The sequence below is a fragment of the Pinus tabuliformis genome, chromosome 4_2 (genome assembly GCF_031772625.1).
Source record: "Pinus tabuliformis cultivar Carrire ecotype Pingquan chromosome 4_2, CPIR1, whole genome shotgun sequence".
NCBI lineage: Eukaryota > Viridiplantae > Streptophyta > Pinopsida > Pinales > Pinaceae > Pinus > Pinus tabuliformis.
The window spans coordinates 1,153,691,965-1,153,714,216 of NC_142304.1; the positions used below are offsets into that span (position 1 = coordinate 1,153,691,965).

General features: G+C 40.1%; 1 protein-coding gene across 1 annotated transcript; it reads left to right on the forward strand.

The window, feature by feature from the left end:
- The first annotated feature begins 10,463 nt into the window (after nt 1–10,463).
- On the forward strand, nt 10,464–11,354 carry LOC149173765 (uncharacterized). Its single transcript, XM_089426821.1, has one exon. It carries the CDS (start codon nt 10,464–10,466, stop codon nt 11,352–11,354), a length of 891 nt encoding a protein of 296 aa, XP_089282947.1.
- Nucleotides 11,355–22,252: the final 10,898 nt, after the last annotated feature.

Consider the following 22,252-nt stretch of genomic DNA (forward strand, 5'->3'; position numbering starts at 1 on the left):
CGTGGTCAAAGACAGTCAAGCGGTGGTCAACCTAAGAGTCTTACGGTGGCAGAACTCTATTTTTCACCACGTGAAGACTTGCGTGGCCGTTCCTAAATCTCAGGAGACGTGTTAACACCTGTGGACTGCTCCATGAACCGAATCTAACAGCCACCCTCCTTGGATTTAATTTTCACGGCTACCATAATGCTAGATTTCTGGACGTGGTTATTCACGTGTCTTTTTATCAGCGCAGATTTTAGGAAAGTAGTTGTGTCATCCTCTGTTATAAATAAAGTGTTCTCATACGCATATTAGCTAGCTTTTTGAATGTAATTTTGATTGTTTACGAGCCCACTGTGCCGTGACTTTATCTTTATGTTATGACTGCATTTTAATACATGAGAAGACACTGTTTATAAGCTCAATTCGTGGTTGATTGCTGATTGGCCAAGGTTGTGCAGAGGGCCCCTATACACACCAAGGTTTTGTTAACTGATGTATAGTTTCATTCTTTATTTCTTTACGTTCCTGATGCCATAATTGTTTACTTGTATATATTGCACTGCTTATGGTATTCATGTTGATTGCTGTCCATAGTTTTTATGCTTTCTAATGCTGTTAACTAATCAATGTCTTTATTTCAGGTTCTAATAGGCAGCCTGGGCATTTGCACATAACTTTATAATGACTAATGACATGGAATTATCTTGTCCTTCTGCTGATTTATTTTCTTAGTTCTAATTTCGGCACTGTTTATTTCTTTCAATTTTGTTCATTTACTTTTCTGCAAGATAGATATTAGATTACTCATGTCATTTTCAGTTACCTTCTAAAGCCAGAGCAAGTCAAATGGTGAGGGATTGAAGTATGAATGCGTAGTTTGATATTAGTTTATTTTTCTGCAAGTTAGTTATTGAATTTCTCATGTCATTTTCAGTTACCTCCTAAAGCCAGAGCGAGTCAAATGGTGAGGGATTGAAGTATGAATGCGTAGTTTGATATTAGTTTATTTTTCTACAAGTTAGTTATTGAATTGCTCATGTCATTTTCAGTTACCTCCTAAAGCCAGAGCGAGTCAAATGGTGAGGGATTGGAGTATGAGTGTGTAGTTTAATATTAGTTTCATTTTATGCAAATTAGATATCAGATTGCTCAATTTGTTTATGATTACCTCCTAAAGCTAGAGCGAGTCGAATGGTGAGGGGTCAGAATATGAGTTGATGTAATATGATTTAGTTTACTTTGCTTGCAGTTTTTGAATTTCTTTGAGTTCAGTTTCTTTTTATACAACAGCAAGGATACTGGGTTTCATAGTCACTAGCTCACTGTTTGGTTTAATTAGAATATTGGTACATTTTTATTTTCTCTTAGGAATCGATTTCATCATTGCAAGTTTTAAAACCTTTTTGAAAATTTTGAAGTTTGGAAATCATTTTAAAGGTCACCATTGCCTTGAACACTTATATCCATACTTGACTTTTAGAATTGCCATCTCACATTAGGGAATCAACAAAAGATAAACCCAAAAACAAACCAAAAATAAAAAACGACAAAAAGTAAGAAATCAGTTATCTTGCATATATAGTGCACCTCACTTCAGCAGTTTACGACTCCCGGATTGACAATTAATATAGCAATTTAGGACACTCTAAATTGACCAAACATGGCCTCAAACAAGCACCACGAGCCTGGTATGAAAAACTAACTGAGCATCTTCTGAAACTCAATTTCAAACATTATGATCTTGATGATGCAACTTTGTTTGTCAAGAAGGTTGGAAAAATAGTTTTATATCTTGTGGTATATGTAGATGATCTTTTGATGACAGGGAAAAATGAGAGCTACATTGCATCCATAAAGAAGAAATTGAGGAAAGGTTTTAAAATGACTGATTTGGGCTATGTTCATTACTATCTTGGTATTGAAGTAACTCAACATCCGAAGTCCATATTCCTTTCTCAAAAGAAGTACATTGGAGATCTGTTGAACAGGTTTGGCATGATTGAATGCAATCCTATGACTACTCCAATGTGACAAAACTTAAAGCTCACATCCATTGAAGGAAAATAATTTTAGGATGCAACAAAGTATAGACAGCTTGTAGGAAGTCTCAACTACCTAACTACTACCAAACCAGAAATTTTGTTTGTTGTTGGAATCCTCTCCAGGTTTATGCAAAAGCCTTGTGAGGGACATTGGTCTACTGAAAGAAGAGTTCTAAAGTACTTGAAGGGAACTCAAGACTTTGGAATCGAGTATACACAGGTGGACGACTTCAACTTGATTGGATACTGTGATTCAGACTTCGATGGAGACAAAGAAACTGGGGCATCTACTTCGGGTTATGCTATAAGTCTTGGATCAGGAGCCGTCTCCTAGAGATCACGTAAACAATCATTTCCAACAGATTCCACAACAGAGGAAAAATATGTGGTAGCAGCTGAGGCCACAAAAGAAATTGTGTGGCTCAGGAAAATTCTGGAATATTTGCAGGTAAAACAAGTACAATCAACTCCACTCATGATTGACAATACCTCGGCAATAAAGTTGGCCAAGAACCCAAAGTTCCATGATCGAACGAAGCACATCAATAGAAAATATCATATGATTCGACATCATGTTGAGGCCAAAACAATCCATCTTCGCCGTTGTTGCACTAATGAGCAGATTGCAGACATCTTCACCAAAGCGCTTGGAAGAGAAAAACTTGAAAGATTCAGAACGATGCTTGGACTCACTAACATCCCTTCAGATTAAAAGGGGGAATGTTGACACCTAATCATAGGGATTGGCTGAACAACTGTAATTAGTGTAAATAAATAATAGAGAAAATGGAGAGTCATCGGGAGATGAACTGAACAGTCATTCCCTCTTGTATATAATGATGAACAACCTGAATGAGTAATACGATTACATTTTAGGAGTTGCCTCCTAGTCTGACACATACATACCAGCATACCAAGGCTTGTAGACTCTTTGCATTGTAGTTTTTAAGAGAATAATTGTAAAAAACCTAGGTTTTCTACACTTGTTACCCGTCCTCATTGAAGTTGTGACCAGTGGAGATGATGAATTTTACATCTGGATCCTCTCCTATCCTCCCATCTATTTATCCATTTATAAAACAATAAACTTAATCCCTTCATAATAAAATAAGCTTAATGTAGAAATAGAATATAAAATCACTGGAAATTAACACTAGATAATAGATAAAAATGGTGGTCTTAAAATTGTGCCTAATATTCCATCTGGGATTGGTTGCATAACCCTTTTCATCGCATGTTTCCCATCTTCGTTGAAGTTGTGTTACATCTGGATCCTCACCTATCCTCCCCATATATTAGTCCATTTATAAAACAATAAAATTAATGCATATGTAGCCTATAATAAAATCAAAGGCAACTAAAAGCTAGATAACAGATAAACATGATAAGAAAATCACAAACCCATTACCGTATGTAACAACAAACTTCCCACATGATAAGAAAAGCACAATAACATTTGTAGCAGGGCGACTACAGCGATCTAGAACTGAAATTTCATTATTAATATTGACGACATGATAAGAAAATCACATACCCATGAAAGTCTTTAACAACAGACGGCCCACATGATAAGAAAAGCATAATAGGGCAATTATAGTGATTTGGAACTGAAATTTCATTATTAATATTTACGAGATCTACATAGTATGAGACAAAAGACATATTTATCATCTTCAACTTAGCTAATAAAACAATTATTTTGCTGGACAAAAATATTTAAAAAAGGTAATTAATAAATTATCAATAAGAGAAAAGGAGAAAGTCATGCTCCGAGAAATCACTTACCTTCATTCATGTTGTTTTTCCTTTTGTGTGGATTCCTCCAAAAGCAAAAGTCCTTGGGCAGGAAATAGGGTGACAACCTAACTATGGGCAGAAGCACGACGAGAATTATTTGAAAACCAAGATCAAAATCAGTGCCTTTAAGCAATTGAAATTAGATTCATGAAAGAGGTTTTGCACAAAAGAGTGGGTACCTCGTAGCAAGGACCCTCTATTTCACTTCTTCACACATCTGAAACGAAACCCCAAAATGTTGTTCTTCAGACATCTGAACCGAAACCACAAAACTCTCTTCCCTCTGCTACTTCTTCTGCAGACCAGAATTAGGGTTCTTGTTGGGAAATTAATCCTAACCACCATGTTAAACACTCTTACAATAGCCGTATTTGTCAGAAGTATTTTGCAGGTTGCAATTTTGTTTGCAGGGGAAGGACTAAAGTTTGAGCAGAAGACATCATTGACCATTCCACAACACATCATAGAGTTAAAGCACTTAATGAGGGTTGGTAAATATATATGGGTGAAACATTTACTAGCCAACTCTTAGTTGCAGTCCACAACCTCAACAAGTTCAGAAAATTCCTCAAAGATTTTTTCTATCATGTATTAATGAGTAACAATGTGTGTTTTGGATAAATATGAATGTAAAATTCATTTTATTTGGTTTAGAAACTTGAGAGGAGTCGAGTATGTAAGTCTCAGAGGTAGTGAGGAGAAAATTGTGGAGGAAATATTGATGGGCACATTAAAACAAGTCTTACGGAGAATTACTTCGAAACCCTGGTAAAGCGTAAAGCGCAATACGATTTTTTGTGTGTTTACTTGGAGTAACAACCTCCAATTTGTCATGCGAATGCATTTACATATGCTTTATAATATAATCCAAAATTTGGTTTGTTGCGATGTGGCTTTAAACCTTCATGATTAGATTTACGACAACCATTTGGTTTTTACTCTGTTTTGTTGTGCGTTTAATTTCTGTTTTAATTAAGTCTCTATGTAGTTGTGATTTACTTGCCTCAACTGAATATTTGTCTTGCCGTAACCGATTTATGAGCCAGACTCCTCTCCTGTAACATTTTCTGAGCCGGACTCCTCTCCTCTAACATGGTATCAGAGCAGGTTAAACTCTGTTAGTGTAAAAACAAGTGTTTTTACTAGCAATTAAAAATTGTTTTGAGGGCAGATTTTTGAAGTGTATTTACCAACAGGTAGAGAGTTTTTTTCGCTCAGGAAACATCAAGAAAAATCTTGACTAATCCTCAGATACCTCAGTTTAATGGAAAAATTATGATTATTGGGCTATTACAATGAAGACCCTATTTTATTCTCAAGACATTTGGGATTTGGTGGAGAATGGTTTTCAAGAACCAGAAGATGCAGCAGCATACAATGTCTTGTCTCAACCAGAAAGGGATTTGTTGAGGGACAATAGGAAGAAGGATGCAAAAGCCCTCTTCTAGATTTTTCAAGCAGTTCATGAAAATATTTTCCTAAGGGTTGCAGCAGCAACAAAGTCCAAGTAAGCATGGCACACCCTCCAGACATCCTACCAAGGCATGGCAAAAGTGAAGACAACAAAGCTAGAAATGCTAAGGATAGATTTTGAAACACTTTGTATGAAAGAATCCGAGAATGTAGACTCATTTTTTACACACGTAATTAGATTGATTACTCAAATCAAGTCTCATGGTGAGGCACTTGAAGAAAGGAGAATAGTTGAGAAAGTTTTGAGAAGTTTTCCAGCAAGGTTTGATGCTAGTGTTGTGGCCATAGAAGAGACAAAGGATCTCTCACAGTTCTCAGTGGATGAGATTCATGCATCACTGATTTCTCATGAACATAGACTGAATAAAGCAACAAGCTCCTCATTGAAGCATGCCTTCAAGACACAAGTTTCATTTGGTCAAAGTAGAGGCAGAGGAAGATCATATGCTAGGGGAAGAGGAAGAAGCCCACACAGAGGTGGAAGAAGCATCCCTTCAAGCTCAAGTGGAAGAGGCAGAAATCAAAATCCAAGTCAAGGCCCAAACCAAAATCAAACACAAGGTCAAAGGTATGATAAATCTCAAGTCCAATGTCATTACTATAAGAAGTATGGTCATTATGCAAATAAATGTAGAAAGAAGCAATATGACATTAGTAAAAAACCAAGTGTAAATTTCACAAAATAAAATCAGAAAAATGATAACATGTTTTTAGCTTGTAATGTAGCACAAGAAAAACAAAGTGATATATGGTATCTAGATTCAGGGTGTAGCAACCACATGTCAAGGAACATAGAAATGTTTTCCAATCTAGATGAAAGTGTGAAATCTAAAGTGACATTAGGGACTTTTAGCAAAGTCTTTGTCATGGGAAAAGGAAGAGTTAATATCCTAACAAAGAAAGGGGAGAAGAAGTACATCTCAGATGTTTACTTTGTCCCTAGTTTGAAGCATAATCTCATAATCATTGGACAACTCATGCAAAAGGGCTACAATGTCTTTTTCAAGAATGATGAGTGCACAATTTTGGATAAGCCTCCAAGCAGACAATTGATTACAAAGGTTCAGATGACAAACAATAGAATGTTTTCCCTAAAGATAAGATCAGATTTGAAAGAAGAAGGTGCACAAGCACAACTATCAATGAACTCACAAGAGGATGGAAGAAAAGATACAGTTGTCACACAAGTAAACTTTCAAGCAGAGGTCAAAGATGAAAATTGGTTATGGCACTTGAGATTTTTTCATCTCAACTTCAGAGGTTTGAATTTGTTGCATAGGAAAGGCATGGTGAAGTGGTTTCCACTCATAGAAAAACCAGACAACCTATGTGAATGATATATCTTGGGCAAGCAACCTAGAGAGACATTTCAGTAGGAAAGTTAGTAAAGGAAAAGGCACATTTGGAGACTGTCCACTTAGATTTATGTGGACCAATGCAGACACCATCAATTGGTGGCAGCCATTATTTATTGACCTTCATAGATGACTACACAAGGAAGACATGGGTCTATCTCCTAAAATAGAAAAGTGAAGTGTTTGAGCACTTTCACCAATACAAATCTCTTGTTGAGAAGCAAAGTGGACACTACATCAAAGTCCTTAGGACTGATAGAGGTGGCGAATACATCTCAAATGATTTCCTTCATTTTTGTAGGGAGCATGGAATTCACAAGAAATTTACAAAAAGGTATACACCTCAGCAAAATGGTGTCGCGGAAAGGAAGAATAGGACCATTATGGAAATGGCAAGGAGTATGTTGAAGGCAAAGCATTTGCCAAATGATTATTGGGCTGAAGCTGTCACTTGTGCAGCATATATCATTAATAGGTGTCCAACCAAAAGTGTCAAGAATGTGGTTCCTGAAGAGGCATGGAGTGGAAGAAAGCATAGTGTCACTCACATGAGAGTCTTTGGATGTGTGGCATATGCACATGTCCCGGATGAGTTGAGGAAGAAGTTGGACAACAAGGGGGAGAAATGCATATTTTTTGGATATAGTGATGAATCCAAGGCATACAAGCTCTACAATCCATCAACCAAGAAGGTCATAATCAGCAAAGATGTGCAGTTCATAGAAGAGGAAGCATGGGATGGAAGTTTAGAGAAAACAGTGAATGTCAAAGAATGTATACCACACGAGGACAAAGAGGAATTGACAACAGTAAGTGATTCCTCAACAGTGACTCCCTCTACTCCTATTCAAGTGCATAAATGCAGGAAACAAGTAACACCATCAAAAAATAATAGGACAGTGCCACGCAATCAAGCAAGTTCTTCTCCAAGCACGCCGCAAAGTGCAACACCAAGTGACATGTCAAGCCCATATTCAGCAAGCACAAGAAGACCAAAATTCATAAATTTAAATGAGATTTATGAGCAATATGAAGTGATAGTAGCATTGGTATAAATTCATTATTTTCATTGTTTTGTCATGTAGATGACCCAATCCATTTTGAGGATGCAGTCAAAGAAGAAAAATGGGTTGCAACAATGGAGGAAGAAATAGAAGAAATATAAAAGAATGACACATGGGAGTTAGTGAACCTTGTACAAGGAAAATAAATCATTGGAGTTAAGTGGGTCTATAAGATAAAGAGAAATGTTGAGGGGAAGATTGAAAGGCATAAATCGATGTTAGTTGTCAAAGGATACAAACAGTAGCATGGAAGAGATTAAGTGGAGACGTTTGCGCCAGTCGCAAGGATGGAGACAGTGCGTACTGTTGTGGAAATTGTCACACAACATAAATGGAAAGTGTATCAAATGGACATAAAATCAGTGTTCTTGAATGGAGTGTTGAAAGAGGAAGTGTATGTTGCGCAACCACCTAGTTATGAGGTAGAAGGTCAAGAACACAAGTGTATCGGTTGAGGAAATATCTTTATGGGCTGAAGCAAGCACCGTGTGCATGGTATAAGAGGATAGATGCTTATTTGTTGGACAATGTTTTCGAAAAATGTGATGGTGAGCCTATTCTCTACATCAAAGAGAGTGGTAGTAAGATTCTTATTGTTTTCTTATTTGTAGATGATTTGATTTTTACAGGCAGTGATGATTTTCTCATCGCTGATTTCAAAGAAGTCATGAAGAATGAATTTGAAGTCACTGACTTGGGGTTGTTAAGGTGTTTTTTGGGCATAGAAGTGAAGCAAATAGAAAATGGAATTTTGATTTCTCAAGTAAAGTATGTAGCAGACATTTTGGAGAGGTTTAATATGCAGAACAACAAACCCTCACTAACTCCAACTGTCATGGGGTTGAAGTTGAGCAAAGAATATTGCAGCAGCAATGTCAATCCGACATTATACAAAAGCATGATAGGCAGCTTGATGTATTTGACCACCACTAGGCCGGATATAATGTATGCAATGAGTCATGTGTCAAGGTTCATGGAGACACCCAGGGAAACACACTGGCAAAAAACAAAAAGGATTCTAAGGTATGTCAATGGGACAAAACAATATGGTATTTTGTACGCTGCAAAAGATGATTTCAGGCATTCTGCGCAATCTGAAGCTTGCATGCGAGTCCGCTTTCCACGCGTTCTGAACCTGCGAGAGCATCCATCGAGGGCTCTACTACAGGCTGCGGCCGGCCTGGCTGGATCTGCTAGCTCTTCATGGAGGAGCTGACTCCCCCACAGGGGCCTCCCTCTCCTCCTTCGCCTTCCGCCGTTGAGGCCTTCAAAACCTTGTTGGCCTCTCTGCCCAAGAAGAAATGCATGGAAGCAGCAAAGTTTGTGAAAAAACTTGAAGATATCCCTGAGATCGCCCTTCCGCCAGAAGGACCGATCCAAGTAGCCTTGTCTCTGGCAGATCGTGCACTGGTTGGTCAGTTTACAGGACTTTGGCCTTCCCCGAAATCAACTAAGAACTGGGTCGCCAGGAACTGGGCACCTTTGATAAAAAACAAGGTAACCTCTTACTTCCTCGGGAGAGGATATTTTCTGTTTGAATTCTCTGCAAAAGAGGACAAAGATCTCATTTTCAGGAATGGCCCCTACTTCATGGGCCCTCAAGGTTTGTATTTAAATAAATAGACGCCAGACTTCAATCCAATGTTGGATGTGCCTACAGCGGTCCCGGTGTGGGTGAGACTCCCCAATCTCCCAGTTCACTGCTGGAACTAGGAATCTTTGAAGCACATAGGAAATACCCTTGGAAAATTTATAGACAAGGCCAACAGCAAAGATCAGTATGACTGTGCTAGAATCTGTGTGGAGGTAGATCTGGAGGTCGGACTACCGGAGGCCATCAAAATAGTTGTAGGTCCCTGGACTCATGTACAGAAACTGGATTATGAGCAGCTGCCATTCAAATGCCGGAAGTGCCACGTCTATGGACACTTTGCCAGAGATTGTCCGTCCAAAGGGGTGGAAGAAAAAGGGAAGGAAGATGGATGGAACTAAGCAAAGCACTCCAAAACTTCTCACAAGAAGAATGCAAATGTAAATGCTAAAGCTCCTCAAGCGGGTCCTGCTTAGAAACCATCCATGGAAAGCCAAGGGAATAAATTCGAGATCCTTGGATCTGAAATCATGACCACCCAGGAGACAGAAATCCCAAAGGAGGCCTCTCCAGCTAAAGCCTCCCCCTCCACCAAAAGTGTACCAGAGAGATCCAAAGGGAGGATATCAGAAGAGGAGGAGGAAACCCAAGAGTCTGAGGAATCGGAGGAAGAAGGGGAAATAGGTGAATCCCAGTCTTCTCCTAGAAGATCTACAAGAGGACGCAAGTCTGCAAAGGAAAAAAGAGAACAAGAAACTTATAAGGACAAGCTTCAGGGCAGCCAGCCAACGTTAGAGAAACTCCTAGCAAAAACCCCGAAGATGACGAGGATTCAATCCCAGGGCTCCAAGGGAGCTCATCAAGGCAAAAATAAATGATGAAGATAGTCTCCTGGAATTGTAGGGGAATGGGCACCACAGCTAAGGAAGAAGCAATGAATAGTTTAATAAGATTGGAAGCCCCAGATATCCTTCTCATCCAGGAGACTAAATTGGAGGACACAACTTTCCTCCAAGCAAGCAAAAAAATTTGGAATAAAAGTGGAGCGCATGCAATTTCTGCCCGTGGAGCATCGGGAGGGCTTGGGTCACTCTGGAACACAAATAAGTTTTCATTAATCTCTGAGTCCCTGAATACCCATTGGATTTTTTTAAAAATGCAGCACTTAGAATCCAAGGAGATTATTTGTCTATTCAATGTGTATGCTCCTAACAATGCAGGTGAGAAAAAAAATTGCTGGGACTCCATCAAAAGTCTGGCAGATCTAGAGAATCTGGAAAACATAATCATAGCTGGAGATCTAAACCTCACCCTCCTCTCAACAGAAAAAAGAGGAGGTAGCATAGTCAGAGATCCGGCAAGAGAATGGGCGGAAGACCTCATGCAAGACTGGGACCTGCTAGATATAAAGCCGGTTACTGGCACGTTCACATGGTCAAATAAGAGAGTTGGACCGGGTCACATAGCGGCAAGACTTGATAGATTTTTTGTTCAAAGTTCCTTCCTGCTTCTTGGGTTAGAGACTAGAATGCGTATTCTCCATAGCAGTGTATCAGATCACAAGCCCATTAGCCTAGAGCTGTTGACTTCTAAGGATCTGGGGCCTATCCCTTTCAGATTTAGCTCTCTATGGACTAAAGAGACAGACTTCATGCAAAAGGTCAGAGATTGCTGGAAAGATCCAGTCAAGGGTTCCCCTTTTTTTGTTTGGGAGGAAAAACTTCGAAGAGTAAAAGCTATGCTGAAAGGCTGGGTTAAGACCTTGCCCAATCCCGCTGTTGACAGAAAAAAAATCCAAAGCGACCTAGAAAAGCAGCACCTCCACCTAGAAGCTGCCGAAATCACCAAAGAAGAGCTGGACAAGGAATCTCAGTTACAGCAAAAATTCCATAAGGCTTGTCTGGCAGAAGAAGAATTTTGGAGGCTCAAGTCAAGGAGTCTATGGCTCAAAGCTGGCGATCGAAACTCTTCATTTTTCCACAAGCAGGCTCAAGCCAGGAAATGCCGTAATTCTATCTCTGAAATAAAAAAGAAAACTGCACCTTAAAGGACTTTGCCAGCATTAAGAAGGCAGCTTCAGATCACTTTGAGAAGATGTATAGTGAGGACATGGAGACTAGCCAAAACGACAATCTGCTAGATGTTGTTCCCAACCTCATCACATCTAAAATGAACCAGGCCCTTGAAGGCAAAATCACCAAAAATGAAGTTAGGGAAGCCCTCTTTGCAATGGAACCCGACAAAGCCCCGGGACCGGATGGTTTCACGCCCAGATTTCTTCAGACCTGTTGGCAGATAGTTGAGAAGGAGCTCTTTAAAATGATCCAGAAGTCCCAAGAGTGTCAGAAAATTGGAGGCTGCACAAACTCAACTTTTCTCGCCCTCATCCCTAAAGAAAAAGGTGCAAACTCATTTAATAGATTCCGCCCTATATCCTTATGTAACATTGGATATAAAGTGATTACCAAGGTAATAGCAAACAGGTTGAAGAAAATTCTCCCCAAAATCATCCCGGAGAATCAAGGTGGATTTATACATGGCAGACAGCTAGTAGATAATTTCATCCTGGTCCAAGAGGCGATTCATTCCAGCCTTCGTCGAAAAGAAAAAGGTATGGTCATTAAACTAGATCTAGCTAATGCATTTGATCGTGTAAGACATAGATTTTTGTTTGTTGTTTTGCACAAGCTTGGATTTGGTCAAAATTTTATCAAGTGGATCAGAGCTTGTATTTCGGAACCCTGGATTGCGCCTTTAGTGAATGGCAGGGCTGCTGACTTCTTCAAAGCTTCTAGAGGGCTGAGGCAGGGGTGCCCCCTCTCACCCCTCCTCTTTGTGTTGCAGGCCTCTGTCCTCAGCTTCTATTTAAACAAGAAGCAACAAGACCAAGATATAGCTGGCCTGTGCATAGCAAGAGGGGTTAAGAGCATCAACCATGCCCTCTTCGCAGATGATACCTTGTTGCTGGGGGCTGCAACTCAACACTCTGCAATCAAATTTAAAGAAGTGTTGGAAGACTACTGTAAAGTATCGGGCAGTGAACTAAACAAGGGTAAATGTCATATATACTGCTGGAATATCTCAGCTGCTTCTGCAAGTTCCATAGCCAGATGTCTAGGCTTTGCAGCTTCAGCATCTTGGACCTCCTTTAAATACCTTGGGCTGCCCATCTTTCATAAGAGGGCTTTGAGCAAGGATTGGCATCCCCAGATAGAAAAATTCAAAGCAAAAATGCAGGCCTGGGGATCCTCCTGGCTCAACATTGCCGGAAAATCAGTGCTCATCAAATCCGTGCTTAGCAGCCTGCCACTATTTCAATTCTCTGTTCTTTTGGCGCCTGTGGGAATCATTAAGAAGATGGAGGAGCTAATCAGGAAATTTCTCTGGAAAGGAGGCAAACATAATGAGAAGAGAATTTCTCTGGTTAATTGGGAAATAGTCTCCAGACCGCTGCAGGAGGGAGGATTAAACTTCAAAAATCTAAGTATACAAAATTTAGCAATGGGAGCCAAACTGATTTGGAAAATCATAGCTCCAAATCCAGGATGGGTTCAACTAGCGCTGTGGAGGAAATATTTCAGAGGACAGAGACTTCGGTGCCTGGAGCAGCCCAAAAACCAAAACAGAACCCCCTTCAGCGCTCTAATTATTAAAACTGGCCCGCTAATAAGAAACAACGCCTACTGGATACCAGGAAATGGCAAAAACATCAGGTTATGGGAGGATAGCATCATGAACAGGCCTCCGCTGGTGGACTCGAATCTCAGGATCGAGCTTAAGGCATGGATGGATGAAATAAATATAAAAACGCTCTGGGACATATCGAAATGGTGTGGTGACAACTGGTCTGGCTGGAAACAGATCACAGTCCCACCTGCGTTGCAATCAGATTATGCTACGCTGTTAAAGATGCTGCATGGGATGGCTCTGTTGCACGCAAGAAGAAAAGACACGAGAGGCTGGGGACCGAAGCAGATCGGCTATACGGTGGCTCAGGGCTATGCCAAATACATGGAGAGACCCCACGTACCTCCTAATCCGGCGCCCTGGGTTGGTATTTGGAACTTCCCTGCCATTCCAAAAATTGATCACTTCTGCTGGCTGCTATGCCATCAAAAAATTCTAACAGATGACAGGCTACAGAAAAGGGGCATTCTAGGGCCATCAAGATGCACACTATGCAAGGAAAGTCCGGAATCCGCTCTTCATCTCTCGCTGGAGTGCAAATACACAGGTCTAATCTGGCACAAGCTCCTTGGACCATCGAATTTTATGCCCACCTTCCCCCACTCTGTCCCGGACCTGTTTGCTGGGTGGATGGCCAGGTATCCAGGCCCAAGTCCAAAAAACAAGATAGTTAAAGCAGCATGGACTGCTCTGCCCAAATTCATCAGCTGGAAAATCTGGTTGGAGAGGAACAGAAGGATTTTCAGAAATAAGGAACAGAACTTCAGACTAGTAGCAAATACAGTGAAAGGTCAGTTAAATGAGTGGCTAAGAGACAAAAGTGATGACACAAATCTAAGCCAGCAGGATATTGAGTTTGGAGTAGCCCTCAACCTCAATTTCCAAAAATCGAAAACCTCACCTATATGTCTCAAAGATTGGAAAATCAGGAAAAACGAAGAAGAATTTCAATCTTGGCTGTCCAAACAAACACTCCCCTCTCTTTTCTTTGACGGGGCAGCCAAGGGAAATCCAGGAATGGCTGGAGCAGGAGGGCTCATTATAAATCCAGAAGAAGCATCTATACACAGTTTTGCATGGGGACTGGGCCACTCCTCAAGCATACAAGCTGAAGCCATGGCCCTGTTTCAAGGGATCAAACTGCTTAAAGAACTGGGACACATGGAAGCAGTTGTTTTCGGCGATTCCCAGGTCATCATCAAAGCAATGGCGACCAACACAAATCCAGCAGATCTTCGACTTGCAAGGACAATTACAAGAATTAAAGGCATGACAAAGCTCCTAAACTTGAAATTCTTTCATATCCTGAGAAACAACAACAAAGAAGCAGACATAGAGGCAAATAAGGCAGTCTAGCTAGCTGCCGGAACTATTCTCAGAGATAATGAAATCTCTTGGGACCCAATTCCCTAAATTTTCTATGTTCTTCTGCCTTTTATTGAATCAGTTTGTATGCATTCATAAGCTCGGGAAATCAGTAGCAAGAGTTCATTTGATAAATTGTAAAAAGAGGTGATTCATAAGCATATGCGCTATGTCCCGCTTGTTGGAGAGATGCCAAGAAACCAGCTTCACTTTTTGTAACCAGAATTATGGCTTTTTGCCAAATACTTAATGAAATCCCATAACCGTTTCTGTATAAAAAAAACAGATGATTTTAGGCTGGTTGGTTACACTAACAGTGATTGGGCAAGAAGTGTCGATGATAAAAAAAGAACGTCATGATATGTTTTTCATTTGGGTTCTGGAGCCATTTCATGGGCCTCCAAGAAGTACCCAATAGTATCATTGTCAACAATAGACATTGAATATGTCGCCGCAACAACAGCAGTGTGTCAAGCAGTTTGGGTGAGAAGGATGTTGAGGGATCTTCACCACGACCAAGAGGTAACGACAACACTTCCGCAATTGCATTGTCAAAGAATTCTATTTTTTACAAGAGGACCAAGCACATTGATGCTAAATATCATTTTATTAGAGAGTTGATTAACAATGGTGAAATTGTGTTGCAACACTGCAAGTCACAGGAACAATTTGTTGATATTTTCACAAAGCCATTGGCACGTGAAAATTTTGTTTATCTCAAATACTATTTGGGAATTGTCAATGGAAAAAGTTGTGATTAAGGGGGAGTGTTGGAAAATTAATCCCAACCACCGCGATAAACACTCTGATAGCAACCATACTTGTCAGAAGTATTTTGCAGGTTGCAATTTTATTTGCAGGCAGAAAGACTAAAGTTTGAGCAGAAGTACATCGCTAACCATTCCGCAACACATCACAGAGTTAAAGCACTTAATGAGGGTTGGTAAATATGTATGGGTTAAACATTTACTGCACAACTCTTAATTGCAGTCCGCAACCTCTACAAGTTCAGAAAATTTCTCATTTTGTATAATCGCCCATCCCGTGTCTTAAAGATTTTCTTTGTTATGTATTAATGAGTAAAAATGTGTGCTTTGGATAAATATGAATGTAAAGTCATTTTTTTTGGTTGAGAAAGTTGAGAGGAGTCGAGTATGTAAGTCTAAGATGTAGTGAGGAGAAAATCATGGAGGAAATATTAGTGCGTGCGTGAAAACAATTCTTACAGAGTTTTACAAAGAATTACTCCGCAACCCTGGTGAAGTGTAAATCACAGTAAGATTTTTTGTGTTTTTACTTGGAGTAGCAGCCTCCAATTTGTCATGTGAATGTATTTACATATGCTTTATAATATAATCCAAAGTTTGGTTTGTTGCAATGTGTTATGAAACTAACTCACAAAAAGATAGAAAAGAGAGATGAACGCCTTAGAAATAAGCCTCTTCGAGGGGGCAACCTCCTTTACATTACACAAATGAACAATTCTTGTATGATACAAATGACAAGACCTCCTTTCTATATATAGGAGTATAAGGGGTCATAATATAATCAGAGCCGACATAACAATAATAATGTAAGGGCACAATAATAAAAATAGTGGGCTTCTATGGGGCACAATAGTAACAATATGGGGACTACATGGGTACAACAATATAATAAGGGGGTTGTACTAATAACAATAAGGGGTTACACTAGTAGTATGGGGGCCTAACATGCCCCTCTCCTTCAAAAAGTGTTGTCCTCAATGCTTGAGTAGTTCTTGATGCTTCGGTATAAAATTCTTGTCCTCCCATGTGGAATCTTCAGCAGGTAATTTCTTCCGCTTGATGAGATACTCTGAAATTGATCGATTTCATAGTTGCTGGGTTCTTGTTTCTGTGACTGCTCCAGGTTCCAATATGATTTTTCCTTCCTCTTCAAGTTCTGGCAATATTGTTTGAATTGGGATCTTCTGCAACTTTTGAATGAGTGGCCACACTTCCTCGTCCTTCTTCCATTCATCCCTTACTTCGTTTATCCAATATGGTTGGATAATAGAAATAGCCCAAAACAATGCTTCCACATCCTCATCCTTTCTTGAGAGTGCATCTGCAACAAAATTTTGCTTCCCTTTTCTATAGATGATGTCAAAGTCATAACCCAACATATTTGTGACCCATTTTTTCTATTCTTCTAAAGATAATATTTGTTCTAAAAATTATTTAAGACTATCATGATCCTTTTTTACCTTGAAATGTCTTCCCATTGGGTAAATTCGCCATTTCTTAAGTGCTTGTAGTATTGCCAACATTTCCTTCTCATAAATAGCTTGCTTGAGATGTAGCCGTAAAAATACCCAATCACCTACGTCAAAACAAATTTTCACTTTGATGTTGATCTACCTATTGTTTCATTCGATTCTGCACCAAAGTGGCATTATCCTTTAAAAGTTGGAGAACTTGTTATTGATGCTCGATGTGATCTTTCACTGATTGAACCTTTTTCTTCTTGATATGTCCTTCTATCTTTAGATTTTGAAGAGTGGTAATTTCTTCCAATGCTTTACAAGATATGGTCGGATTCATTTCCTGATGCTCGATGTGATCTTTCACTTCTTAAACATTTTTCTTCTTGATATGTCCTTCTATCTTGATAGTTTGAGGAGTGGTAATTCCGGCCAATGTATTACAAGATATGGTTGGATTCATTTCTTCATTCTCGATGTGATCTTTCACTTCTTGAACCTTTTTCTTCTTGATATGTCCTTCTATCTTGAGAGTTTGAGGAGTGGTAATTCTTGCCAGTGCTTTACAAGATATGGTCGGATTCATTTCTTCTTTCTCTGTGGTTGGTTCCTAGTGTATATCCTGTTCTTTTGATGTTTCTTGATTCTTTTCTTCTTGTTAGGATTCCAAGAAACTCTCCTAGGTTTTAGCTCAGAGATGCCTGGTAACATATACATTCAACTATTGTTGCAGGTTTAATGGAAGGAATGATGGTTTGGTTCAAGCCAGATAACCACTTCTACTCTGTTTCACTCCAGACATGCATGAACACCCTCATACTACAAGGCTTTAAACCACCAATGCTCACAGTTTTAGATGTTGGGTGAATATGGAGAATACTAATCACACCAGCAGATAGTAAAGAAACCTATAAATATAATCTATTAATGCAAAGACAGGATGATAGCTCTCCTGCATTAGATATAAAGAAACCTGAGCAACCGTGATGCATTCAATATTCCAACACCAAAATAAGATCAGTTATCTAGTGTTAAACATTAAGAGATCATGAACATAGCTCATCAGGCACAAGCTTAGAATAGAGGAAAATGGACAATGAGCAGTTAACAGCAAAATAACTTGTATTAGCTGAAAATGAAGATGAGATGCTGCAAGTGAAAAAATATCTACAGTCTCCAGAAGTTGAACCTTACATCAAATGCCAAACCTGATAACATCTTACTTCTGGATATTTATAAGTTTACAATACTATGGCACTTGGCCATTTAGGTATGGGGGGGTTATAATCGACCACCAACTGCATTTAACTTCCTCATGGAATCTCTGAATGAGGTGGCTTGTTTCAGTGGTGAATCTGATCTGTTCAGGTGTTGTGCTGCCCTTTAGGCAGTTGGAGTGCTCGTACTGGTGGAGTCCAAGACTAATAAATTCAATTACAAGGTCGTGCTACGTCCTTTTCCCCTTTGACCATGCTTTCTTTTAAATATGGTTGTTGGGGGTCTGATGCTAATGATGGCAGAACCAGTCATCTCCTTCTTCGGGAAACAAAATCGTCAGAGGACATGGAATGCATGGATGGGTGGATGACTTGGGTGAGCAAGAAGAATGGCCATCGGATCGGGGAAATGAATGGTGGAGATGGCTCAACGAAGGCTATCGGCTGAGGTGAGAGCGGGGTGAGTGGGGGCCGTTAGATCTCTAGTAGACAGATCAGATGGTCATCAGGCTACGGAGCTGCACAGACGTTTATCGGGCAGGACGGATTGGTTGGGCGGTAATGGTATTCATCGCACCGCTTTCGGGCGTTAAGCGGTAAACGCCCGGGGCCGAGCAATTCCATTCAACGATCGACACGTAGCAGCGGATGAGAGAGAAAAACCACTCTCATCGCACACTATCGCTCAATTATGTTGTCGACACGATGAAAGCGAAGACCGTCAGATCTCAGCGGAGATGATCTGACGGTGGGGAGTGGTAGAGCGGGTCGCCTTTATCGAATTCGACGGGAGCCGTTGGATCGGTGGGGGGGTGATCAACGATGGGGAAGCAATGAGGGGTTTATGAGCGCGTGAGGGTGTATGGGTAAGGTTTTATGGTGGGTTTGGGATTCTGCGCTTGGGGCTAAGGTCAAAGGGGTTACTTTGTCGGGTTTAGGAGGCAAATAGGAAAATGGAGGTGGTGGAGAGTAAGCATGGTAGGAAGAGAAGGGAAAAAATGGACGATGTAAGCCCTCTTTTGGACATGACCAAACAAACCATGCTCCTTTCTGCACTTAGAACGTCAGCCCTGCATAGCAGTGCTAACACTGGCTCCTTCTGGGGATGAATTCCTCCTTGTAAGGTTTCAAGAACCGTAGACCACCGCATTTTACATAAGAACAAGATCAAAAACATTGCCTTGTATTCCATTTGGCATGGAGTCTATTTAAGCCTACACTAAAACTTTTAAAAATAACATATTTACAATACTGAGGCCTTAAAGCCTTAAACAAAATAAATTTTCAAAAACCGCCCATTGACTGGGCTATCAAAAACTGTTCCTCCTTCCAAACTTTGCCACCTGAAAGTATTGTTCCCCTAGACCTAAGAGATGACAGGTGATCCTGTCCACAGAGCATTGAATTTACCAGGGTTTCCCTGCCTCTCTTTTCCTTCAGTGCATCCTATTTGAGAAAACAGTCGCCATATTGAGGATTGACCCTTTTTACCTTTCTACGAAAGGTTTCTTTCTCTTGGTCAATGTGCGCATCATCTAATTCATCAAAGACTTGCAAAAGCTTGTTGATTTGATCACCTACCTCAAAAAGTTTGGGGCTTTTGACCTTATCAGGTAGAGATGGTTTATATTTCACCCCCTCTCTGTATGCTCTCATCCTTGGATGTTTTTCATGGAAGCTTCTATACACCTGCTGAATAATAAGGGCTGTTGTGTACTCGACTGTGTCATTTGTGGCCTGAACCATTAATATAAATGGTGGATCAATGTATTCTTGCATGGGGGATACAAAGACTTCACCTGTTCCTGTAGCTTTCTTAGAACAAGCCCCATCAAAGAAGGTGTCCCAAATCTGTGGGTCTTCTTCCTCTGTCATCTGGAAAACTACCTTTTCAGGCTGTGTGGAGGCCAACTGGGTAGGCTTCGTAATATCAAGATTGATCTTATCCATGTTAGCCTTGGGCATTGAATTATGGTTGGCTCCAGTGCCCAGGGGGCAATTATGAGGGATTTTATTTTGAACAGACAGAGGAACATAAGCTGATGGGGAGCTGACTTCACATTTTTTGATCACTGGGCTGAGAACAACAGCTGGTTGGTCATTTTTCAAATTCACATAGTCAGTGGAAGCTTGGATTGCTTTAGGCTCAAGATCCTCAAGGATGGATGCTTTGAAGGACTCATTCTTCACTAGTTCAATGAGAGGCATAGGTATTCTTGGCTTCTGAATTTCTGATTGAAAAATGAAAGAAGAAGGGGATTTGTCAAGACCTCTTACCTCTATAGCTGGAGCTTTGAGGATGATGGGATCAACTTTTGGTTGCTTCTTCTTGCTGATCTGCTGCTCTGTGGGGACAGTAGCTCTTTGGGCAGGAGCTATTTTGACATTATTCATCATAGTTCTCAAATCATATTGGTGCTAATCGACAATTTGTAGAATAGCTTCACCATCCTGTTCTTGGCTGATCTGACCATTGAATAATGAATTCTCATAGGTAGCTTTGGTTAAAAAAGGGGCACTGCCCTTGTCTTCCATACCATGGATCTCATCATCTTCTTCAGACTGCTCTTCTTCCACGACTATATTCTGAAAAAGGGGTTTCACCCTTTGGTCTTCATTAGCATCTTTGTTTCTTTTCAAAATCTACAACTGCTCATTTGCTCTTCTATATGGATTTGGATTTGGGAGAGAAAAGGTATTAGGAACCCTTGCTTTCCCATAATGTTGCTTAAACTTTAATTTGGAAACTTCAGAGGCTAACGACTCTATCATCTTGGCCATTTTATCGATCTTGGGATCTGAAGATGATGAGTACTCACCCCTCTGTCTTCTTCTATCAGCATTGCCTTTGAGTTTCTCTATAGCCCTGATATTGGATTCCATCTCCAATGCTGCATCTTGCATTTCAGCTAGAGAAGCACATCTTCTCTCTCTTAATAGCAGGCAGAAATCAGAATCAAAGGCATTGGCATAGGTGAGTTTGGCAGAGGTGGGAGGAGGCTTCAATTCAGCTGGTATCTTGCTATACATACGATTGAATTTTTTATTAAAATCAGGAAATGACTCTCCATTTTCCCTTTTCAGGCATGGCATTCAAATTAATAGGCAGGACCAAGGGTCCATACCTAGCAGCTATGATTCTTTCCACTTTGGTGGGTGCTTGTGGGCCTGTCGTAACTGGGGTATATGGAAGGGTACTGGCAGTTTGGATAATAGGAAGTTGAGAAATAAATGATAGGGCTGAAGGAATATGATGGACTGGAAGGGAAGTTTTCTTTGGACTAAGATCCAAAGGGGAACTTATTGAATAAGGAGCTTTATGAATCTCTGATATTTCTTCGCTGATAGTGCTAGGCTCTATAATTTCAAGATGTGTATGCTCAGTTACAAGCCTTTCTTGCAAAGATACATAAGATTGTTTAGGCTTACCTGATCCTGATGCTCCTTTTTGTGATGTTTTGCTTTGCTTGACAATCCTCTCAGGGTCAGGCACTGGGTCAGCTGGTGATTTCTGAGGATTTCTCCGGGTGTGTCTCACAAACTGAGCCAGAACTGTGATGTGGAGTCGCCAAAAGGTTCGTTCTCCAGTAGAGTCACCATATAGATTATTAGAACCAATAATGTGTCCATACTTTGTCTATCATCAAAGCTGGATCTGTGTCGTTCTCCCAGGGAAGTTGAGTTTCAATCTCCTCTCCCCGGCAACAGCGCCAATTATGTTAGGATTCCAAGAAACTCTCCTAGGTTGTAGCTCGGAGATGCCTGGTAACATATAAATTAACCTATTGTTGCAGGTTTAATGGAAGGAATGATGGTTTGGTTCAAGCCAGATAACCACTTCTACTCTGTTTCACTCCAGACATGCATGAACACCCTCAGACTACAAGGCTTTAAACCACCAATGCTCATAGTTTTAGATATTGGGTGAATATGGAGAATACTAATCACACCAGCAGATACACAAGACCATGTGATGGCTGACTGCAACTAGTAAATAAACCTGTAAATCTAATATATTAATGCAAAGATAGGATGACAGCTCTCCTACATTAGATAGAGAGAAACCTGAGCAACCTATTCAGTGATGCATTCAATATTCCAACACCAAAATAAGATGAAAGTTATCTAGTGCTAAACATTAAGAGATCATGAACACAACTCATAAGGCACAAGCTTAGAACAGAGGAAAATGGACAGTGAGCAGTTAACAGCAAAAGAAGCTTGTATTAGCTAAAAATGAAGATGAGACACTGCAAGTGACAAAATATCTACAGTCTCTAGAAGTTTAACCTTACATCAAATGCCAACCCTAATTACATCTTACTTTTGGATATTTGTAAGTTTACAATACTATGGCACTTGGCCATTTAGGTATGGAGGGGTTATAATCGACCACGAACTACATTTAACCACCTGATGGAGTCTCTGAATGAGGTGGCTTGTTTCAGTGGG

Excerpts from the sequence above, each read along its gene's own strand:
- LOC149173765 (XM_089426821.1), top strand. The coding sequence starts at position 10,464 with ATGCAGCACTTAGAATCCAAGGAGATTATTTGTCTATTCAATGTGTAT.